Source organism: Dicentrarchus labrax, unplaced genomic scaffold, assembly GCF_905237075.1.
Source record: "Dicentrarchus labrax unplaced genomic scaffold, dlabrax2021, whole genome shotgun sequence".
In the NCBI taxonomy this organism is placed as follows: domain Eukaryota; kingdom Metazoa; phylum Chordata; class Actinopteri; family Moronidae; genus Dicentrarchus; species Dicentrarchus labrax.
In genome coordinates, this window is record NW_026136706.1 from 19,347,943 (window position 1) to 19,369,396 (window position 21,454).

At 41.3% G+C, this 21,454-nt stretch overlaps 4 protein-coding genes across 9 annotated transcripts; 1 reads left to right on the forward strand and 3 right to left on the reverse strand.

Moving 5' to 3' along the window:
- Positions 1 to 165: 165 nt before the first annotated feature.
- creg2 (cellular repressor of E1A-stimulated genes 2) lies at positions 166 to 3,093 on the reverse strand. The gene is made up of 4 exons (XM_051405080.1): positions 2,595 to 3,093; positions 1,360 to 1,529; positions 876 to 989; positions 166 to 767 (listed from the first exon to the last, which is right to left on the reverse strand). The coding sequence occupies exons 1-4, from the start codon at positions 3,015 to 3,017 to the stop codon at positions 626 to 628; spliced, it is 849 nt and encodes a 282-aa protein (XP_051261040.1). The 5' UTR covers positions 3,018 to 3,093; the 3' UTR covers positions 166 to 625.
- Positions 3,094 to 4,595: 1,502 nt separating this feature from the next.
- Positions 4,596 to 13,115, reverse strand: cracdla (cracd like a). 5 transcript variants are annotated; one of them, XM_051405071.1, is made up of 11 exons: positions 12,749 to 13,112; positions 12,477 to 12,505; positions 11,445 to 11,513; positions 11,024 to 11,153; positions 10,787 to 10,922; positions 10,537 to 10,698; positions 8,478 to 8,699; positions 7,252 to 8,398; positions 5,992 to 6,983; positions 5,226 to 5,346; positions 4,596 to 5,129 (listed from the first exon to the last, which is right to left on the reverse strand). In XM_051405071.1, the coding sequence occupies exons 3-11, from the start codon at positions 11,491 to 11,493 to the stop codon at positions 4,945 to 4,947; spliced, it is 3,144 nt and encodes a 1,047-aa protein (XP_051261031.1). In that variant the 5' UTR covers positions 11,494 to 11,513; positions 12,477 to 12,505; positions 12,749 to 13,112; the 3' UTR covers positions 4,596 to 4,944. The 5 variants fall into 5 exon arrangements, 4 of the variants coding, with proteins under 4 accessions (XP_051261031.1, XP_051261033.1, XP_051261030.1 ...); XM_051405073.1 differs by lacking the exon at positions 12,477 to 12,505 and having other exon boundaries at positions 6,058 to 6,983; positions 12,749 to 13,113; XM_051405070.1 differs by lacking the exon at positions 12,477 to 12,505.
- A 1,986-nt stretch (positions 13,116 to 15,101) lies between these two features.
- Positions 15,102 to 18,378, reverse strand: mitd1 (MIT, microtubule interacting and transport, domain containing 1). Of its 2 annotated transcripts, none has more exons than XM_051404208.1 (7): positions 18,077 to 18,378; positions 17,882 to 17,980; positions 17,021 to 17,157; positions 16,212 to 16,298; positions 15,987 to 16,099; positions 15,760 to 15,820; positions 15,102 to 15,643 (listed from the first exon to the last, which is right to left on the reverse strand). In XM_051404208.1, exons 1-7 carry the CDS (start codon positions 18,219 to 18,221, stop codon positions 15,548 to 15,550), a joined length of 738 nt encoding a protein of 245 aa, XP_051260168.1. In that variant the 5' UTR covers positions 18,222 to 18,378; the 3' UTR covers positions 15,102 to 15,547. The 2 variants fall into 2 exon arrangements, with proteins under 2 accessions (XP_051260168.1, XP_051260167.1); XM_051404207.1 differs by having other exon boundaries at positions 17,882 to 17,983; positions 18,077 to 18,375.
- Positions 18,379 to 18,539: 161 nt separating this feature from the next.
- mrpl30 (mitochondrial ribosomal protein L30) lies at positions 18,540 to 20,834 on the forward strand. The gene is made up of 5 exons (XM_051404209.1): positions 18,540 to 18,881; positions 19,537 to 19,623; positions 19,922 to 20,068; positions 20,192 to 20,265; positions 20,445 to 20,834. The coding sequence occupies exons 1-5, from the start codon at positions 18,840 to 18,842 to the stop codon at positions 20,575 to 20,577; spliced, it is 483 nt and encodes a 160-aa protein (XP_051260169.1). The 5' UTR covers positions 18,540 to 18,839; the 3' UTR covers positions 20,578 to 20,834.
- The last annotated feature ends 620 nt before the right edge of the window (positions 20,835 to 21,454 follow it).

Below are 21,454 nucleotides of genomic sequence, written 5' to 3' on the forward strand. Positions count from 1 at the left end.
TGTCCAATCAAACGTTTTTAATTATACAGTCTGTGGTTAAAAGCAGTACCACTCCTTAATAGATAATAAGAGCATGGTCATACCATTTGATAAGCCCCACTGAACACAACAAATATAACATTTATATAATAATATATAACATATTCTTTCAAATATGCACAACAATTGTGTGCTAACATTCATTTATTTTTTCAAACAGCACAAATATTTTAATGCAAACCCTTAAAATGTCGAAATCAAAATGTTTATAAAGAATATACTAAATATCATAGAAATTTCTATGATAGCTGCAATGATTGTGACCATTAAATATAACTAGCTTATTGACTTTAAATACATTCACAAACCAAATGCAGGTACTGATTTTGTGTGGCAAGCCAAGTGGAGGAGCAAAAGAGGAAAAGTGAAGAATATTCACTTTCTAAAGTTAAAATAGCAACAATATTTGAAAAAGATTTTGAAAATATTCTTAGCACATTGCAGCTCTGGGAATTCTTGCTTCTCCTTATTAGAGTGACATCTGTGGTGTGAAGCTGAACTGATCTGTATATATATATATATATATATATATATATATATATATATATATATATATATATAACATGATGCAGAGGGAGGGATTTTCTCAGAAAGGCGTAGCTTTAAAGTAGTCCTCCAGAGGAATGAGTGACGTGCCTCCGATCCAGTCCTGCAGCCAGACCTGGATCAACTCCAGCTTCATGAAGAACCACTTGTGTCCCACTGGCCACTTTGCCATCACGGGATGTCTACAAAAACAAGAGCAACACATATATGCCAAATATTGTTCTTTTCTCTCATTTTCAGGAAGCAAACATGTATTCATTCACCACTTCATCTATCATTAGCTCTGTTACCTTGAGAACATTGCTTCCTTTGCAAATGCAAGCTCCTCTGGGGCCACCTCCACCATCTTGCCTGTTAGTGTGAGTCGAGCACATCTTGGATCCTCTGGATCATACATCATTTGCCTTCAAACAGAGGAGACCATGATACCATTGCGGCACACACACATAGGTGTTCTAGCTTTTCTGAGCCTCTCAGTAACTTGCAGTCATTTAATTCTGTCAAGGTTGTATCACCAACCGGGCAAAGCTTGCATCTGCCCCAGGGCCCAAAAAGCTCCAGGCTTGCTGTGCGTCAACTGTTTTGTACTAATTGCCATGTTGTTGAATGCAGCAAACCTTGGGGCAAGGTAATATTTTGGCAGAGAAAAACTGTACGTCTTGCCTACAGTGTAGGAAGAACTGGGGGTTAATGCAGTTATTTTTTTCCTTGGGGCATTTTAGCTAATTAACCTGGCCATGAGTTCAGGGGAGTGTATTAAAAGTTGGGGCTTACCTGCAGAACTCTCCCTCAGCCTCTGAGAATGTAAGAGAAGCATAGGGATTACTTTTCAGGTCTGATACGGTGTTGTCCATCGGAGTCACATAAAAATAGACCACTCCCGTGCTGTTGTCCAGCGGTCCATCGCTGACTGAGAAGATGTTCCCAAAGGGGAGACCTTTGATCTGTGCAAAAAGTAGATCATTAGCAAAGCCGTCTTGTCACAGAGAAAATTCAGTGATAAAATTGTAGCTTCATTAGAGTCTGAATTGGTGTAATTCTTTTCCAACTGTAATAACAAATTGGAAGATTCTGCATACGTGCAAATATCCCTAATTGCAAGACTGGAAAAGCTAAAAAATGAAAGCTGAGACCAGCCACAACAGAGATCATGAATATTTATGTTGTTTTTGTGGTTCGGTTTAATCAATATCTGTAATCACTGGCCATTCTCCCCCTCTGCCAGAGAGACTGAGAGAATGAAGACCTGCCTGTCAATATTCTGCCACAAATAATATATATATGTATAATAAAGTCCTGCATTCAAAATTCTACAACCAGCAAAGTGTTACCAGCAAAATGTACTTAACAAATCAAAAGTAATAGTACTCATTATGCAGAATGGTCCGCTTCAGAGTGTTAAATTATGGATTTTTTGTTACCTGCCATAAGTACATTATAATTCACAGTATAGCTTTACACAACTCCAACCAAATCAGCCACATATACAGATTACTGCCTTTGCTCTTTCTGTTACTGTCTTCTTGCTGCCATGTTAAGTGCCCTGGAATAACTTTTAAAGCACTATATAAAGTAATGTATTATTATTATTATTACTGGAATCACCTGGGTATGGGTGTGCAAGGGTTTGAATCAATAAGAATGCACCATATTTTAGAATTTGACCACAAGTTTTGTATGTAAAATCAAAGTAACTAGTTACTCTAGGCATAGACAAGGGTAGTAGAGTAAAAAAGTTGCACAAATAAAAATACTCAAAACAAACAAATACCTAAAAATAGTACTTAAGTACAGCACTTAAATGCGCTTACTGTCTTACCTATTCCAGAGTATTTCTAAAAGCTTTACTACAGCCATGACTCTACTAATGTCCTGTCAGTGTCAGTTCATTATTAGAAGATTGTTAAGCTTGTTGCTTGGCCAGTCCTGTTTTAAATACATGCAAAGTATTGACCCAGTAATTAGGAGGTCTCTACAGTGTGGGACCACTCCCACCCTGTGTGTGTTACCTTGTCTTGAGTTGAAATGGTGGCCAGATGTCCCCAGTCACTGTAATGCGCTATGTATCTGGCAGTCCTGGCGGTCTCCTGGTGAGGAGGAGGAGGAGGACTGCCGCTTCCGGACTTCTTCACCTTCTCCAACCGATATGAAAAGAGGCGAGAGGAAAGCTGCGCCACATCGTCGCTCTCTGGTTTGACTAACTCCCCGGGGCTCTCCACGCTGTCCCCGAGGACGTTGGAGGACGGGTAAGCCTGCTTCCACAGCCCCGCACTCTCCACCAGCAACGCCGGGGCGACCTCCTCGGACAGGTCCGCGTCCTCCACCACATCGTTGGAGGAGACGACCCAGGAGACCGAGCTCCTCAGGGTGTAGCTTTCACACAGGAACAGGACGCTGGCAAACACTGCCAGGGGAAAATAGCGGACCCTCATATCATTGAGCTCGGACAATGGCCGCCCCTCATCCACTCTCTTGTTTACAACCTCACGTGGATGTGTTTTTCGTAACACGAGGAGATTTTGTAATAGAGAGCAGGCTCACAGCGACCCCTACTGACAAAGCAGATAATATATATACTTAGAATGATAGAGCAAGTTAAACTACTTACATATACTGAATTATATGTCTTTTGTACATTTAGGTACAACGTTGAGGTACTGGTAAATATATTTAAGTATATACATATAATATACATATTTTATACTTCTACCAACTAGATTTTAGAGCGAAATGTTCCTCTTGTTTTTTTTTTAACTTCACTAGCATTTATTTCCCATCTATGTTTATTATATTCTGCAGATTAAGTTTTAACATACAAAACCTATGATGGTTAAACACTTTGCAAGTTTAACCAGTGGTTCTTAACCCGAGGCTCAGGACACTCCAAGGGGTCCAAAGATTAATCTAAGGCGTTACATTGAGATCATTAAAATGAACAGTGAAAGACATTACATTACATCATTTGCTCTGACTCACTTCTTTAGACATCTGAACAAATTAATAAAACCTGTTCACAGCTTACACCCACATTATGATAACCTGAGACAAAGGATGCCAAGTAATGATATATTTTAGGGGGTCGCTTCCCAAAAAGGTTGTGAGCACTGGATTAAACTATCCAACAGTATAGAGTCATTCAATGATTTCCCACTTGAACAGCTAGAATATTAACATGCAGGGCTTCTACTTGTAATGGGGTATACTTATACCGCTTTTACTTCTGTGAGGGTCCTGAATACTTCCACCACTGGTGTTGAGGCAGAACTTTTGACTGAATTACAAAGATGTTTCTGTTATTTTGTCCACTTGAATTATATCAACAACAACAAAACTGCTTCCTCAAAATCTATCATAGGGCTGAAACGAAGCCCCTCTGCCACAGTGTTCAAATTCAGGGATTTGCAACGACAGTATTTACAGAACTGCTTCCTATATTACTGAGTGTGTTTTGATGTATCCACAGTAATCTCAATGTAAAAGAAGCATTCAGAAAGGTTAATGCCTCTCATGTAGTTGCAACATTGGGCCAAGTGTGTGATTATGCACCCAAACCATTAGTTATTGGTAATGTTTTAAATACATGGTTTCAACCAAACTATATTCATGGTATGCAGTATAATCTACCATTTACTAGACAGGGTCCAGATCAGGGCCTGGAGGTGAACTGAATGTCCCACCGGTACATTACTGCTAAGTTTACCACACACACAATATCCCCCAACTTCAAAATCAGGGATTAAGGTGGAACAAAACATGTATATTGTGCCACACAGGTGTATCCAGATCAGACTTCTTCTGGGCCTTCGCTTCAGAACTGACAGACCTGTTAGCGTAGAGAGGTACGTGTCTGCGACTATAGACTCAGACATCATATTTTAATCCACACTCACTCTTTATTGCCTCGTCACAATTAGTTAAAAATGTGTTTTAGTAAAAACATTTGTATTCATTTACTGAGTTTTAACAGATAATTTCTGATGTTGAGGGAGTATAAAGTCAGTCACTGTATATTTAAATTTAGTCATTTAATATCTTCTCCTTAGACATCTTACATTAAGGCACTTCACAAATGACACAAAAAGTTAACATTACAAAGTTTATTGTTTAACATAAGCTATTAACAGCAGTGACATGCTGAATCACATAAAACATTTTTCAGAAATATCATTTATCTTGAAGTGCTTGTGGTGGAAAGGGATTATAATGAACTTTTCAATATATAAACTCTCTCTCTGTCGCTCAGTATAACATTCAAACTTTACAATTAAATAAAATTCAATAACACATCGTCTGCAGGGCCTTTGTATGGACTGTTTATGATGTGCCTTCAACAATATGTCTGTCTGTCTGTATTCCCACTCAGTCCATGGACTTATCACTCCAGGCCATCGACTTTCTTTTTGCCAGTTCCATCCATGATGGCTGGGCGTTGTCCGACATGGACTGCAAGGCTGATGGCATTGTGGGTGACGATGACGGCGGCACATTTTTCCACAGCCATTTGTCCTCACGAGGCCTCTCTGGAACTCTGGTGGGACTTGACTCTGAAAGAAGATGTTATGTCATGGTGCTGCTCATTGAGATAATGATAAACAACTTAGTATTTGTACAGTAACTGTAATTAATGTGTGCCAACACACCTGCAGGTTTTACTATTTGTCTTCCCTCTGGTTTTGTGTCTTTGATTAGAGACGTGGTTTTGGCTGAGGCCGGGAATTCACCTGATGTCTGCACCTCTGTTTGAGCTTTCCTCATTTCCACCTGAAGAAAACTGTGAGTTAGATCATCTGCTCAGGATAAGCAGACACTCTAAAGAAAATAGTGGTTAAAGAATAAATTAAATTAATTGTCAAAAAATTCCATGAAAAGACCCAAACCAAAAGAGTTCATCCTGCTAACAAGAATTGTAGCTTAGTCCTCTGCACCATAAACCTCCATTGTTGTCCAAAAACTTTTAAAAAGATATCAATGAGCCACCCAATTGCACTCGCTGACCTACTTCATTAGGATGAACTTTGACTCTGTGGTTTATTTTGAGTCATTGTAAATATTCACTAGTATGCAGAAGTGGCTAAAATAGCCTCCACAAATGCACTATTTACTTTGGTTTGAGTAATGTGTGCTAAAAACTACAGTTCCCAGTTGTTTTAGGCAATTATTGATTATTATTGCAATGATCTATGAAAAGATATCAGTGACCTTGACTTTTAAGATTTATGTCCCCACAAGGAACAAACAGACTTGAGACTGAGTGCCTTAGACAGGGTGTGGAAGTCAGGAAGAACTGAGAGACTGACTATCACTCTTAGTTTTAGACTTTTCATGGGATTTGTCGACAGCCTTATCCTTTAATTTATTCACAGTCAAACACGGTATGAAAGACAGTTACAAAGAAGTACCACAAACCCCCTTGGCTCCAGGTGGAGTGGTCCACTCTGCCCGTTTCTCCAAAAAAGCTGCCTTCTCACTTACTGATCCAGCCCAAACTGCCCGTCTGCCTGATAGTGCTGCACCCTCCTTTTCCTGCACCGGGGCTTCTCTTTCCCCTCTTCCCAAGGCAGAAACAGGAGGAGGAGCCGTCGCTGATGAGATGGTAGAAACTGAAGTTAGAGCTGAAGTTGTGGATTTGAGCTGGCTGGCAGGGGGAGGACCTCGATTGCTCCAGAGGGGTTGCTGCTGACCCGAGGAAAGGTAAGATTGTGCAAGAGACTGTGTGACACTCCCTTGTCCAAACTGAGATGAGGTCTCTGTTTGTACAGAAGAGTGCAGGGGAGACTGGGTTGTCCGTGTGTTGGTCTGTACAAACGCAGACTGTGAGGCAGACTGAGTTGTGCCTGTGTGTGGCTGGGGTTCATTGCATTGTTTTGATGTTTGTGGTTCTCGAGAGGTGTTTGACTGAACAGGAGATGCCGCTGAAGTCTTCTGCTGCACTGCCACTAGTGATGGTTTGACAGCCTGTGCTTGACATCTGCTCTTCACTGTTTCTGCTTTGACTACATCAGTTGATGTTTGGTTTGCAACCTCTACTGGTGATGCACTTTGTTGTATTTTTACAGTTTGTGTCTGTATTTGTGCCCCAGTCACCGTCTCTGTCGGATTCATTGTCTGCACCTGTGCTTGTGGCCGGGCCGCTGCCTGCATGCCTGTAAAATCTCTGGGAAATCTACTAGTAAAAAGCTGTTGGAGGTTTCTGGTCTTTTCCATTGCCAAGCTCATCCAGGACACCTCAGATGAGGCAGTTTGCGGGGCTGGCTGGGGCTCATGAGGCGCTGAGAGAACAACTTCAGCTTCTTTGGTGTTTGAAGAGGTTGTTTGGACTTCAGTTGGGATGATGGGAGGATCGACAGTAGATGGCGGGTTATGTTTGAGTGGAAGGGAGAAGCCAGATGGGGCTGGATCTAAGGAGACACAGTTAAGTTAGACACACTTGGCAGCTCTGTTAAAGTTAGTCTGTTAAAGTACAAAGGTCCCCTGAGAAAATCTTATCACGCCGGAACAATGTAATTATTTACTGTGGAATTTACAGCGTGCATCTGTTCAATGTTTAACCCTATAGGCGACTGAGAAAAGATAGTGGCACAGTATGGCGTAAGAAAAGATATTGTTCTTTCTTCTTTTTAAATATTTTGTATATGGTGAAATCAATAAGATTTCTCAGAGACTCACCTGTCAGTTGGAGGTCTCCAGCTGTGGATGGTGTACAAGAGATGTTTGTTGTCACTTTTTTACTCGGGTAGCTGGAATTATCGCTTATTTCCTTTTTTTTTTGTTTGTCACTTTGCTCCTCGCACACTGGCGGCTTTGAGTTTGGGTTAGAAGAGGCATCAGACCGAAATCTCATCGACAGAGATGTGGAGCGCAGTTTAACACCAAACGCCGTCTTTCCTTCTCCCTCCTCGGCCTCCTGTGCTTCCTCCGCCTCTTCCACCACCTCCTGGCTGCCCTCCATCTCCGCCCCCTCGACAGTGCCTGTGTCTGCGGATGCATTTTTAGATGGTGTCACTGATTCCACCTCTTTAAGGTTGTCCCTCCTTTCCCATGGTAGAACTGAGCTTTTGTGTGGAGCTCCGTCTTGTCTAAGTCTTCCCACAGCGAAGGGCCCCCCTCTTGGCTGTACGTCTCTAAGTTCTGCCTTTTCCCTCATGCTTGAAAAGGGTTTCTCCTCTGTTCTGTGCCTGGCTTCATTCTGTTCCAGGACTCCCACAAAACTGCCTGATCTGGGTCTTCCTCCATCTGGGTTTTTGGCATTGTTGATGGAGAAATGGAAGGATCCAGATCCTGGGGCAGGTCTCTTTAGTCCTCTTGTGATTTCTGTCTCACCATGAACCGTGGAGGAAGACCTGAGAGCCATCACTGAGCTGAAGGGAGCGGAGAGCTGGTTGGAGGAGCCTTCAGTCATTCCAGCCTTGTTTAGAGTATTTCTCTTGTCATGGGATATTACTGGTATCTCAAAACCCAAGTCTCCTTTGTCCTTCAGTTCTGACGGTATAAAGGATGAGTGCGGCCGTTCACTGGACATTACATCGGCCGGTCTGTGAGGTTTAACTCTAAGTACATGGGAGGCTATAGAGGGCCCCCTTCCAGGGAGAGCTTGGTCCTGTTGGGAGGAAGTTAGGCTGGACGATTTGGATGCTGCCTCTGGTGTGATTAGTGCCACCTCTGGCGATTTTGAGGGAAGACGCTGAGATGTAATGGGGATGACGGCGCCTCCTGTCTCTGTTTCCACCACCTCTTGAATACTGAGCTCTTCTTCTCTCACAGACTCAGGGTGGTCGATGTTGTTTTGGGTGTTTAAGTGAGACCTAGAGTCAGTCTGAGAAAAACATAGAAAGATGGTGAGGGAAGTGCATGATAATATACAAAGGTGAAATAAAATGAGTATGTTCACTCACTGTAGTAAGTCTCTTCTTGGTGCTGGCCCTCTGGTTTCTGGGCTTGACAGACATCCGGTGGCGGGCAGCAGAGGTATCCAGGCAAGGGGTGAACTGGGCTGGAGAGCCGAAGTCCAATGGAGGCTCCACAACGGAAGAATTGGAGGGGACAGAAAGAGGCAGAGGATGGGATGGAGTTTGGGGGACAGGTTTGGTGATGGGCGAGAGTGGACGTGGGAATGCCTGAGATATAGTATGAAAAGAAAGAAATACAATAATATATCACTGCAGAGACAGGGTGGTCATGAAGACACATAAAAAGACAATCACATTTTAAACAATGTTGTATTATTAGGACTTTTATTGATTGTGTTTATTCCCTATTAGAATACCCTGACCATCTCCAACTTCTCTAACTTTAAGGGATATAGCTTTTTCTTATAGTAAACAAATCCTCTGAAAATATAAAAACAACAATAAATCAGCCCTGCAGGATCTGATCCCAATAATTAACATAAATTCAACAAAGGCATGATCTTGCATTTTTCTGCAAATTTGAAAAAATAATTTTAGTTTTATTTAGGTTTCACCAATCATAGCAAACCATATGCAAACTACTAGCAATTTATTCTCACTGTTGCTTAATCTCTAACTTTCACACTCTCACAATTCCATTTTTAAAAAGTACAACATGCATTACAATTTTTTAGAAAAAGCTGCCTTGAAATCAAGCATTTTAGGCCACAACAATCCCCTAAAAAGCCTATGAAATCCTGGAGCGACTGATAAATTGATCCTACTAACAAGTATTTTCTGTGTAGCCAAAGCTTGATATTGTTAATTCCTGTGTGCCATACACCTCCGACTATTAAAAACACATCAGTGAGGCACACTGTTGCACTGAGTGATGAGTTCCTTCATTTCCATGAACCTGGGTAATTTATTTTGAGTCAATCCCACATACACCCTCCTGCTTTTGTAAATACTCACTAGTGTCAGGAAATAGTCCCCAACAAATGCACTATTTACTATTTAGCCACGTTTTCTGAAAACTGCAGCACCCAGCTGTTTAGGGATTACTGTGCCTTCTTGAAAAAATATAAAATATATATTGTGACCCATTTGTTTTAAATTCACGCCTGAAGTAGGAATAAATGAGGAACAAGACAGGCTGTCGGAAGCAAAGGGTTAGGCAAAAATAAAGTCAGAAAATATTAAGAGACTCACTAATGCATTGTAAGTTTTGGTCTTTTCATGGGATTTGTTGACAAAAATAAAATATTGAACACTACCAGCTTTATCATTTATCCATTACTGTAAACTAAACCACAATTTAGAGGAATTCAAACTACAGACACTTAAAACACACATGGACATATTCGCACAAGTACTGGACTGCATTGCTAAGCAGGCACAGGCAAGATGTTAGCATGAATGTTGCTGCACACTGAGAGGATGCTACTTGTTCCTTCTCTTCACTGCTTGGAAGCACAGAGAGGGACAGAGAGAGACTGAACAAACTGGTCAGGAGGGCTAGTTCTGTCTTGAACTGCCCTCTAGACTCCATAGAAGAGGTGGGTGAATTTGTGGGGTCCCTGAGCAGCTCCTTCAGCAACAGACTGCTGCACACACAGTGGACGAGGTGCAATTATTTACTTTCACAACATGCTACTACCTCCTTCTGTAACCTGTACAATATTCTATTTTAACTTAAATCACATCTGTATAAAAATACTGTATATTGTGTACATACAACCATTTTCTTGATATCTATATGTCTATTTCTTTTTTCCCTCTTGATGATATATCTGGAGCTGCTGTAACAAGTGAATTTCCCCAGTGTGGGATCAATAAAGTCTATCTTATCTTATCTTATCTTTCACTTCCTTTCGCTGCCAACCTGAAAGGGGTCTGGCTCCTGGTGACAGTGTAATGTTTGGATGGAGTTGAGCCAAAATGGTTGGTGAAAGCTAGTTTATTGAGGCTATGTATCTACCCTTAAATACTCCTGAACTGAACTTCAGCTGAGCAAATAAGCAGATACCTGACAACACATCACTGAGGAGGGTTAATAAATCACCTTGCTGAGGGCTCCCTGGGTTGTGACGTCACCCCCTGAGATCTCAGCTGGGCTATGGGGAAGACCGTCGTCCTCTGAGCGGCTGTCCAGATCCTCTGGTTTTCTGATAGGGAGAACCAATGGTGGTGGCCCCAAATGCATCTTCTGCTGCTGAAGCTTTATCTATAATAGCAGAGCACACATGTTTTTAAAAGAACTACATTTGTAAAAGCTCAGATACAAACAAAATGTCTAGAATAAAAGTATATACCTGCAGAGCTTTGATCTTGCTGTGAACATTCTCCTGAGATAAGACCCTGGCTGGTTCAGCGTCTGTCAGAACCTGATCATCCAGAAAGATGCTTTCATGGGACAAGGCCCGTGATCCCATCATCCCCTGGGAGCATCTGTGGTAGCAGGAGGGGGTCAAAAGAAAAGAGTTGAAGGCATAGACTAGAAATCAATATGGAGCTGTAAATCAAACATTTACTATCACATAGACACTCACGCCAAATCTTCCTCTGATCCGAGTCCCTTTCCCGCCGTAATATCACTGGCTGACTGGCTGAGTTTGGCATCTCTCTTACTCCTCCCGAAGAGACGGGTTTTCAAAGACTTGAGCTTGGACTTTTTACGTCCTAACAGAAATTGAGATGGAGACGGATCCAGGTCACAGCAGCTCACACACAGATACACATGCACAGAACTCAGTCTCCTCTCTACACCCTGGATTTCCTCTGATCTTTGCTAATTGTTACATCAGACATATGTCAACTCGTATTGTAGATCATGATCTATCATTGACAATAAATGGTCCTTGGTGTGCGTTGGTCACGTTTTTCAATGTTATGCTGGAAACATCCTTGATTGTGATAGCTCATTTTTGTCAGACTTGCTTTCTCTTCACCGTAATACTTAGATAGTCTCACCTGGAATGTCCTCAGTGCTTTCTTCTGTATCTCCATGGAAAGACTCCATCGGTCCAATCCCTGAATGAACTGCAGAACAGACGGGAATGAGAAGCAACTGTGAAAGGCATACACTTCAGCTGGTGTCACATGCAGGAGGGCATCTAACCAGGTGTAATCACGCCAGTGGATTGTTCTCTGTTCTCTGCGCTCATTTGATAGTCTAAAGATGTAACACTGGACTTGAGGTTCAAAGGTTTATTGGCATTATCAGGAATGGTGCAAACTTTTAGTGAAGCTAGGCAGGGCATGTTGAGAAAGCTTTGGCACTATGATCAACAAAATATAATCAAAGAAGATTTTACAAAAGGACTATAGTAGAAACACATTAATGCAGTGTCATCAAGACAAAATATAGCATGTAGGTTGCAGAGGTGGTATTAGGATTTCTAATATTACATTGCACTGGTAGGAGTAGCCATAAATATCACACTCATAAAGCAGTGCAGCCTGCATAACGTATCATATTTTGTGAACAAAGCAAAAGCTAAAATCTTGCTCTCAGGCAGCTTTACTTATGCAACACTTGACTGTCAAACATCCAGATTGGGTTGATGCGTTACTGGATGTAAGACTCAGTGCACAGGGCTTGTTTTACAGACTTTATTTTGTACCCTGCCCTGCAGCTAGTGTTCTGTTTGGGATATGCATACACCATTTCCTGTGAATCATACAGCTTTCCCTGTGTAGCCAAGGAACAACAGAGCATGATTCGGTACATAATGGGTGCCTGATAAGACAAGATGTGTCGGGTTATGGATAAACATGCAAAGTCCACACTGCACCCCTCATATCACCAAGCCTGCTCTCGGAACACAAGCACACCCTATTGAAAATTATATAAGCTTATGAATAACCTGGGACCAAACAAAGGCGCCTTATTTGATTTGCACAACATTTGAACCTCTTACCCTACAAATACATTTCAACTTGTGTGTGACTTTACTACAGCAGCCCTGAATGAAACTGAAGTGCTCATAAATCAGGCCGTACCTCAGAGTTTTGTCATCTAGTGAGCCAAGCTATAGCCGCAACAGAAACAGAGGATAATCCTTTGGATTATTGACATTGTGCAGAGATCCTTGTAAGATTTCACAACACCATAATCCACAACAACGGCTTAATCACAAACTTCCCCTGGCACTGCAGCACAAAATTCACCTGACAGAGAAAGTACTTGTCCTTATTAATGTGAAAACCTGTTAAAACACACACACACTCACACACACACACACCCCATTTAGTGCAAAAAAGAGTGAACTTACCGAACGTCTAACAGCAGCACCTCTGCTTCTCTTCCTCCTTTTTGTCCTCTCTGCGCCGAGTTGTCTTGTCTCGGCTGTGCCACTGTCCTAATGTCTAAACCTCAGGCTTGCGTCGTCCACATCTGCAGACGGAGGGGATGCAGAGGGAAGGGAGTGAGGGAAGTGGAAGGAGAGAGAGAAAAAAACAGGCAGGGAGAAAGAGAGAGAGAGAGAGAGAGAGAGAGAGAGAGAGAGAGAGAGAGAGAGAGAGAGAGAGGGAGAAGGACACTTCATGACAGGGTAAGCAAATGCACAAAGAGAAAAGAGGACAGAGGAGAATGAGAGAGAGAGAGAGAGAGAGAGAGAGAGAGAGAGAGAGAGAGAGAGAGAGATATACTCTATTACATTAGTGGCACACTGTGGCCCTCTGCGCTAAGCTCCTTATAAAACGCTAACCTGATTTTAGGCCCAGAAATGAGAGTAGAGGGAAAAAAATAAAGCTCCAGTTGGAAGGAGGACAGGCATACAGGAATTACGGCTCATAGAACTGTTTACACATTACACCGGGTTGCTTGTACCCGGATGATCACAGAGGGAAGTCTATGTATGTGTGCATGTGTTAGAAAGTTAAAAATTAAAGAAAAACACCAACCAGGATCCAGAGTTCAAATCTAAATGTACCAGACACTGGAGCTAAAATAATCTTTATAGCATTATACAAACAGTTATACAGAGATGTGTGATTTTATAAATACATACATTTTTGCATTTGCGTATCCACACATCACTAGTCAAGCACTTTTGCATGCATAAAATGGGCACGATTGTTTTTTCCTCCTTAAAAAGACTCAGTAATGCATCCTGCTGGCCCAGTGGTTTATATATACACACATATACCTGCAACATCCCTGGATTAATTCCAGCCAGATACCTTTGTTGCACATTTCCTCTATATCTCCACTTTAAAAGACCAAAACAGACACTTAGAACAGTAAAAATTGACTCAGTAACACAGGCAAAAGACACACATGTATCTCCCTAACACGTTTTACATGAATCCAACTTTCTGCACATTCACACAGGATGGTGTTCAGAGATGGGAGCACTATCTAGGCCACTGGGCTACAATCAGCAAGAGGGAGGGCAGCAGTAAGTGGAGAGCAAACCTTTGCATCCACATTTTTTCGTGTCTGGGTGTGTGGCTGAACAGCTTCTCTTATGAGGCTCCTCATCACACAAATCCTTATCTCTTCCATCAGAATATAAACCCAGCCGGTGACATCTGGATAACATGCAACCAAACACATGTCGCACATTAACAACAGACCACAGTGACATAAGAGTCTGGGATGTGGGTTTTGTTTAATTAACCCCATTCATGGTTTTACTGTCTGTTATCTACACATAAGGGACAATATGTATGCAACTTTGTCTTATCTAATACTGTAATGACGTTGACCTGTTTGTCTTACATGAAAGCCGTTTGTACATATTGTAATATATATGCATGTTTACAGCTCAAACTGCTTCCTGCAATTGCAGCCTTCGTCCTCTCTGCTCGAGGAAGACAAACGTTTGTTACAGTGACGGTCATCTCTGGTTCATGTGGTTTTCTGATGGATTATAATTTCTTCCTCTCAGAGCCCAGATGAGGACTGTGCATATCGAGATTAAGGCCGATAGATAATCCGATCACAGCGCTGTTTGAACTCATGCGGGTTACCATTCATTCAAACAGTTTCCCATGAAAATTGAATGAGGGGGGTATTTTCCCCATGATTGTTTTTTTTATGGGGGAACTTATTTATCATTCATACCTTGAACAAGTAGCGTATACCAAATCACTGCTGTCACTCCCTTAATCATTTAGATCCAACTATCCTGAGGCAGTTTTAACCCTTTACAAACAGTGTGCCTATAGAGCAAGCAGCAGCAGACTGTTGTGTAAAAGAGAGACTGAACAAATGTATGTTTTTATCTTTGTTCTACCTCATAAAGCTGCTGCTGCATTAAGGGTTCGTTGAGTTGGAGTAAAAATCAGTGAAAGACAGAGGAATAAACTAATCAATAGTTAAGCTTTTAAGCCAACAAAGAAGTCCAATAATGCTCAGAATAATGCATAAATATCTACCGTTCCATAACAACTGAGCCTACTCGGTCTGCTGATGAAGACCATGTGATATGGTTAAAAGCTCTAGTGCAGGCAATTAAATGGGCAATGAGTTGAGAAGTTTTTGTGGTAGACTTTACTGAGTAAAACATTTAAATATGGCTCACAGTTTTTATTGTTATATTTTTACATGTCAGAAAATGTATTTTGAATTCTAGATTTTAAATGTGAGAGTGAACATAAGGCAACAGGCTGGAAACATGGTTAGTAGGAGTACATTTATTTTTTATATCATAAAAGCACTTTTAATATAATTTTAAAAAGTTTTCATTTATTTTTCCACCAGATGGTGGCATGCACGATAAAAAGCATTTTCCATGTAGACAATCATAAACCACTTATTTATACAAGTAAAAAAAGATCATAAAAAGGAACCCCTAAAAGAAAACAAAGGCTGAAAAAATACTTTCAAATAAGACTGAAGAAATATAAAACTGACCATCCAGTACATAATCATTCTTGCTGAAATTAAAAAGTGTAAGAGTTATTGTAAAACCTCTGACAGAAAATGCTCAGTTAAACATAAGGCCAATCACATGCACCTGTCTGTTAATGCAAATGCAACAACACAGAAAATGTGTATGTGGGTTTTAAAGGCAGGTAAGTAAATTAAGTCAACTGAGATTGAAACTTTCGAAGGCTTTTGAATTTCATAGTGTTTTTGTGTGTTTGGTGTGAAAAATGTCTACGGACGTCTCCTGGCACTGCCTGAGGTCATAGTCACAATATCCAATAGAGAATCGTCCCTGGAAGATAAAACGAACACTTCTTACAACCAACATGTTGACCCGCAAACATTCAGCACCATAATCCTGACAACGGCAGCAAAAAAGGATGAATATTAATTAGTATAAAGTCTCACTTTAGGTCTCTTGAAGTAATCCAGCCCTCTTCCTATTTTGATGATCCAACCGTTGTCAAACCTAAAAATAAAAAATGTAATTCAATTTGGAAAACTCTATGCCACAGTCACAGAGTGGAGAGCTAATGTAAAAGTAAATACTAAACACTGCAGCAAGAATTTCTGCTGAGAAGAAGCCAACATCTGGAATCTATTTTATATTGTTCATATGTGAGTCGCAGCTTTACCTGATCTCCCTGTCATGTATGGTGGACGAGTACTGCAGATCCAGACTCACTCCCTGAGCACCGAGACTCTCTTTCAGCTCTGCCAGAGCGCTGCTCTGCTGTCCGCTGTCCGCCTGCAGGACAGGACAAATGGCAGTGAAATGACAGCACAGACTGAGCTGAAGAGGCCGATAAGGCTGCCATGCATTCGCTACATAGCGTGACCTCATTATTTAAATAACCTACTTCGTCCTGTGTAGTGAGGAGATGGATCTTTTTCACCTTGCAGGACGCTTTTAGCAGCATCTCACAGAACCGCAGGAAGTTGTACAACTGTAACAAAGAGAAGGGGATGGGGGGGGGGTTGGGTTGTTTGACATGACAGTTCTATGTTGAGAAATATTTTGAAAAAACATACGCAGCAAAGGGCCACAGGTCGGTGTCAAACCCTTGGCTGCTGCAGCAAGGACTCAGCCTTGGTACATGAGGCGCCAGCTCTACCAGGTGAGCCAACAGGGTGCCAGCACTTTTGCTGATAATCAGTCAGTCACTGGTTCCAGCTTTAAAATATGAGGCTGCATTTCTGTTATATATGATTTTAAATGTGATAGTTTTGGCAGACAAAGTTGACAATTTGAAGACATCACTTTTCTAACCTGATTAAACTAATCCAAGAATATTTAAGCCTTATACCAGCTCAAACAATGACCGTCTTTAAAGTTTACTTTGACACAGCAACGTTATTAAGAGCTCAAGATACGTTAATAAAGCACGACCCACCTTAAGACCCATGTCATATTGTCATATTATGTGTCAGTAGAGCATATTCCCATTCATCCAAACAAAGTTACAATGATTCATATAACCACAGTGAGACTGGGACTACTGGGCTACCAGTACAGATGCCTGCTTTGCCCGGCTGTTAATCAAGTAACTAAAAAGATATCTGATCAGACTGATTGATAATAAAAAACAGTAGCTGACGTCCTTCAACAAAGCCAAACAAAATGAGCCAAATCCAGACAATAAAACATTGCTGAAAACAAAGATCTTACTTGGTGTATGTGCCGTATGTATGGGTCTTCTACCCAGACCTCCGTCAGTAAACTGCTGATGTATGGCTTGAACAGAGCCTCGTAGCTGTAACCAGTCGCATCCTCTGCTATTCTAATCTGCTCGTGGTATTTCCCATCTGACAGGAGAGGGAACACAGAAAGAGACGAGAAATAGACGTTAGTGGTGACACACTTGCAACAATAACACTGTGTATTTAGCCCCTCACCACAAACACACACACACACACACACACACACACACACAAACACACACCTTCCCTCAACACATTTTACCCCAAAATAAATCTGATTATCTACCCTGGAATACTACGCTGCCTCAGGTTTTCAGTATGTCTTTGTTCTCATTTGATTAAACACAAATGTGTTTCACAGTATGCTCTCTATAACTTACATTATATCAACTGAAATAGTTACATTAATACTATAGTCTAACTAGATTTTGCCCCAGGGGCCTGATGACTTGGTAAAGACGCAGAATCAACCTTAGGAACATTTATAGTTTTTAATGCTGTATGACTCAACTGCTTTGTGGGAAAAAAGATTAATTGAATTTTGTTTTTAGAAATAAACACAAGTACATAATCAGTTGCTTTGTTAAGGCCCTTGGGGCAGATCCTACATGATTACCTGCTTTGATAATGTGTTTGTGGACACAGGGGCCCTGTACACGGTTCAAATATTCCTAAATAGATGTTATAATAGATATAACCTATAAATCTCATATAAAAGTAAATCTTTTAAGCCAAATTACAACAAACAAGGGAGTTCCCAGTGGGGCCCCACAGCAGGTTAATCCAGCTGTCTCGCTTTGTAATTCAGCCTCCAGGTTGTGTCCATTACCTTCTTTCATCTGGTTCACATGAGCTTTGATTTGCTCTGCTCTGTCCATGTAGCCCTTTATCTTGTCCCTGTAGTGTCCTCTCTTTGACTCATCTTTCACTGCTGTTGGCAGGACAAAGGACACAAGAATTAACAATGGTTCATGTCTTCATCAAGCTGCCTCTGCTGTGTGTATGTCTGGAAGAGGAGGGAGACCTTTCAGCACGTCCATAAGCAGCTGGATGCCCTCCTGGTAGCAGACGAGAGACTCCTGGAAGCGGCCGCTCTGGTCCAGCTCCACTGCCCGCTTCAGGACGGAGACTGCGGACGTCTCCATCCCTGACACATGGTTTTGTGTCATTGTTCTGTCTATCCTTCGTCTTGTCGGAGCTTCTAGAAAAGCAGAAGGCAATTCATGTTTGTCTACCGCCAAGAAAGTCAATCAAAGAAGTGACACTATCTTTCACAACTGGGATAGCTACGCGAGTGCGCCACAAAAATAACTCCCGGAGAAACGTAATGCTTAATGGTCCACGGTGCTAAGGTGTGTAGTTTAAACACAAAAAATAGAGATAATGTATCTATATTATAATTATATATTTTTACATTTTAATATTGTCTTTGAAAGTTAAAAACTAACTCTAGGAACCTCGTTGAAGGGATATTTGTCACATCGGCGCACTTTAGATGTGACTCCTTGACGCTTCCGGTGGAGACTTCCATGGAGGGCTCTGACGACACCAGCGTCACCATCCATTTATCTGTTGTTCCTCAGCTCCTGGGTTAATGTTTGTTGTTTGTGGGTTAATTAGGTGAATGCGAATACAGTTACTTGTGTTTGTTTGTTTGTTTTTATAACGGTTGGTTCCGTTTGACTCACGCGCTCGTCCTGTAACCTTGGCGTGCACGAGTGTGTGTGTACGTGAGGAGGAGTCGGTGAGGAGGAGTCGGTGAGGAGCAACATACCGGGATATAAAACATGTCGGTCATCTGTCGCGGGTTGAACTCTTCATCAGTGAAGGTAAGAACATCAGTTTCACCCTCTGAGTGTAAAAATACTTCAACAACAACAACAACAACAACAACAACAACAACTTTATCTGTCAGTGACCGTAATGTGGAGGCAGCTTGTGTTTTAATATGATCATCTACTGCCTCTGTTATTATTGCAACCTAGTAAACAGCATAGCTTTGTGTGTACCGGGTGATATCACATTTGTTTTTAATACATTTTCCAACGCTAAAGACTCAAACATCTGCTACACTGGAAGTTAAAACCCAATCTGAATGGCACAATCATTTATCAGTGATCAATTGTGCCGTTCATTGTCATTAAATGACAAAAACATGACTGGATAATGTGGATTAATCCTCTCTCTAACATATAATTGTAATGTATTACAGATAAACTGCTGGGAAAATAGTTTTTTTTTAAACCAGCTAATTGTACCTGACAAATTAAAGCTCATTGGCTCCTAACAGTGCCCACAATGGTGGAATAAACCCAGAGATATTAAAGTGATAAACATTATGTCATAATCTGATTTTTTTGCCCCTAACCACTGTATCTGTCTCCTCTGTTAGAAAACAGATCCTTTAGCCTTTTAGTCAATGCTTCTGTTTACTGCCACGCTCTGCTTTTAACCTCATGTCATCGTCCCTGTGTATGTTCACAGATCCTGACAGAAGCCACACTTTTGCCACCTTGCCCGTGGTTTATGTCTGCACGCAGCAAATTCAGCAAAGCAAGAGTCCCGAAAGAGGTAAGAATCAGGGCAAAAGCCTCAGGTTCACTGTAAGTCGGTTCGTTGCACATCATTTGATAAACTGCAAACTAGTTGCCCTGTCTTGTAGAGAGTCCCTGTGTCAACATCTAGCTTTAAGATTTGATTTTAAACCGTGGTAATTTTAGTTTATATTGTGCTCACATGGTTCATATTGGTAAGTTAGGTATGGTAATATTTGATGCTCCTTTGTTCTGCACTTCTGAAGGATTTAAGCATCACTTCAGCTCATTTGCGCTGTTGTCAGTATTCAAAGACTCCGTGTTTTTCTTCACAGCTTTTTGTCGAGCGATCAAAAGAACACGAGAGATATGGGGGAGATCCAGACCAGCCTCATAAACTGCATATAGTGACACGAGTCAAAAGTGTGATGCGAAGACCGTACTGGGAGAAAGAGATGGTGAAACACCTCGGGCTTGAAAAGGTAATGCTTTTGTTCTGCTTTAGAATTCATCCTTTTATTCCTGCTTCCTAACATTCAGTAGAACTTGTGTAACGCTCGCAGTCTTGGATCTTTTTGCACTGACTCTGTTCTCTTTGTATTTAGGGTCACACACCTGTAATACACAAAAATACACCTGCGGTCAATAACCAACTGAAATTTGTGAAGCACCTTGTAAGGTAAGATGAATGTACACAATGTAACATATGTGTTCTCAAGCTTCTGTAAATAATTAAAGCATGTAACAAAAGCAGATTGATGACTTGAGTTATACAAAGTGATTTCAGTACATCTCTGCTCATTAAAGGGACATTTAAAGAGACTGTTTGCATGATTTCCTGCCCTTTCCTTCACTCAGGATCCAGCCGCTGAAGACTCCCTATGGACTTCCTGCTGAAGAGGACATGGCGGACTCCTACATTAACAGCAAGGGAGAGTTGATTGTTCGCCGCCTCCTCCAACCTGTGGACCCCAAGGCTATCGACTCTTAGTTCCACTTTCAATCGTATTAATTGATAGTCCCAGTGTTTATAAATATTATGGAAGATCCTTAGTGTCTGTGTTAGTTATCCAGGCACGTTGGTTTATTTTTTTCTGCCCATCAATAAACGCCACCAACTTATCAGTCACGCATGCAGCTGTTACAATTGACAAATTGTAATCTGTTTTCCATGATAAACAGGTGATGGTTCTGTTTATTAAACATGGCTTATGATAACATAAAATAAACATTTTGAAATTAGTAAAATGTTCACTTTTTGTAGACCTCTTTTCAGTCAGACTATCAATGACAATTGTTAGACCTTTTTTTCAGAAGCCAGTTTAAAGGACACACACACACACACACACACACACACACAGAGGTGTTAACAATTAGACATAATTCCATACTACATACTGATGTACATAATTCATATATGAATTGAATTGATGTTTTCACAGCTGCCATTTTGACATTAAATAGTAGGCCACACGGCTGTAAGCAATGATAGTAATCAAGGCTCCATTCCAGTTAGTGTAGTAGAGCCTTTCCAGTGAGCAAACATGCACAATAGCAGCACCCTGACTCTTAGTGGACTCTAAATCCACTTGCCCATTAGAGGGTCGTTTTCAGCTGACATTAGGACAGGAGGTGGGGTACACCCTGGACTGGTTGCCAGTCAGTCACAGGGCTGACAGATACGTACAATCACTCACATTTACACCCACAGGGAATTTAGAGTTGTCAGTTACTTACACATCTTTGGACAGTGGGAGCCTACCAATGGGGGTACAGGGAGAACATGCAAACTCCACACAGAAAGGCCCCAGAACATTCTTGCTGTGTGGCTGGCCCAATGCATGCTGTAAGTAAATAAAGTTGTATAC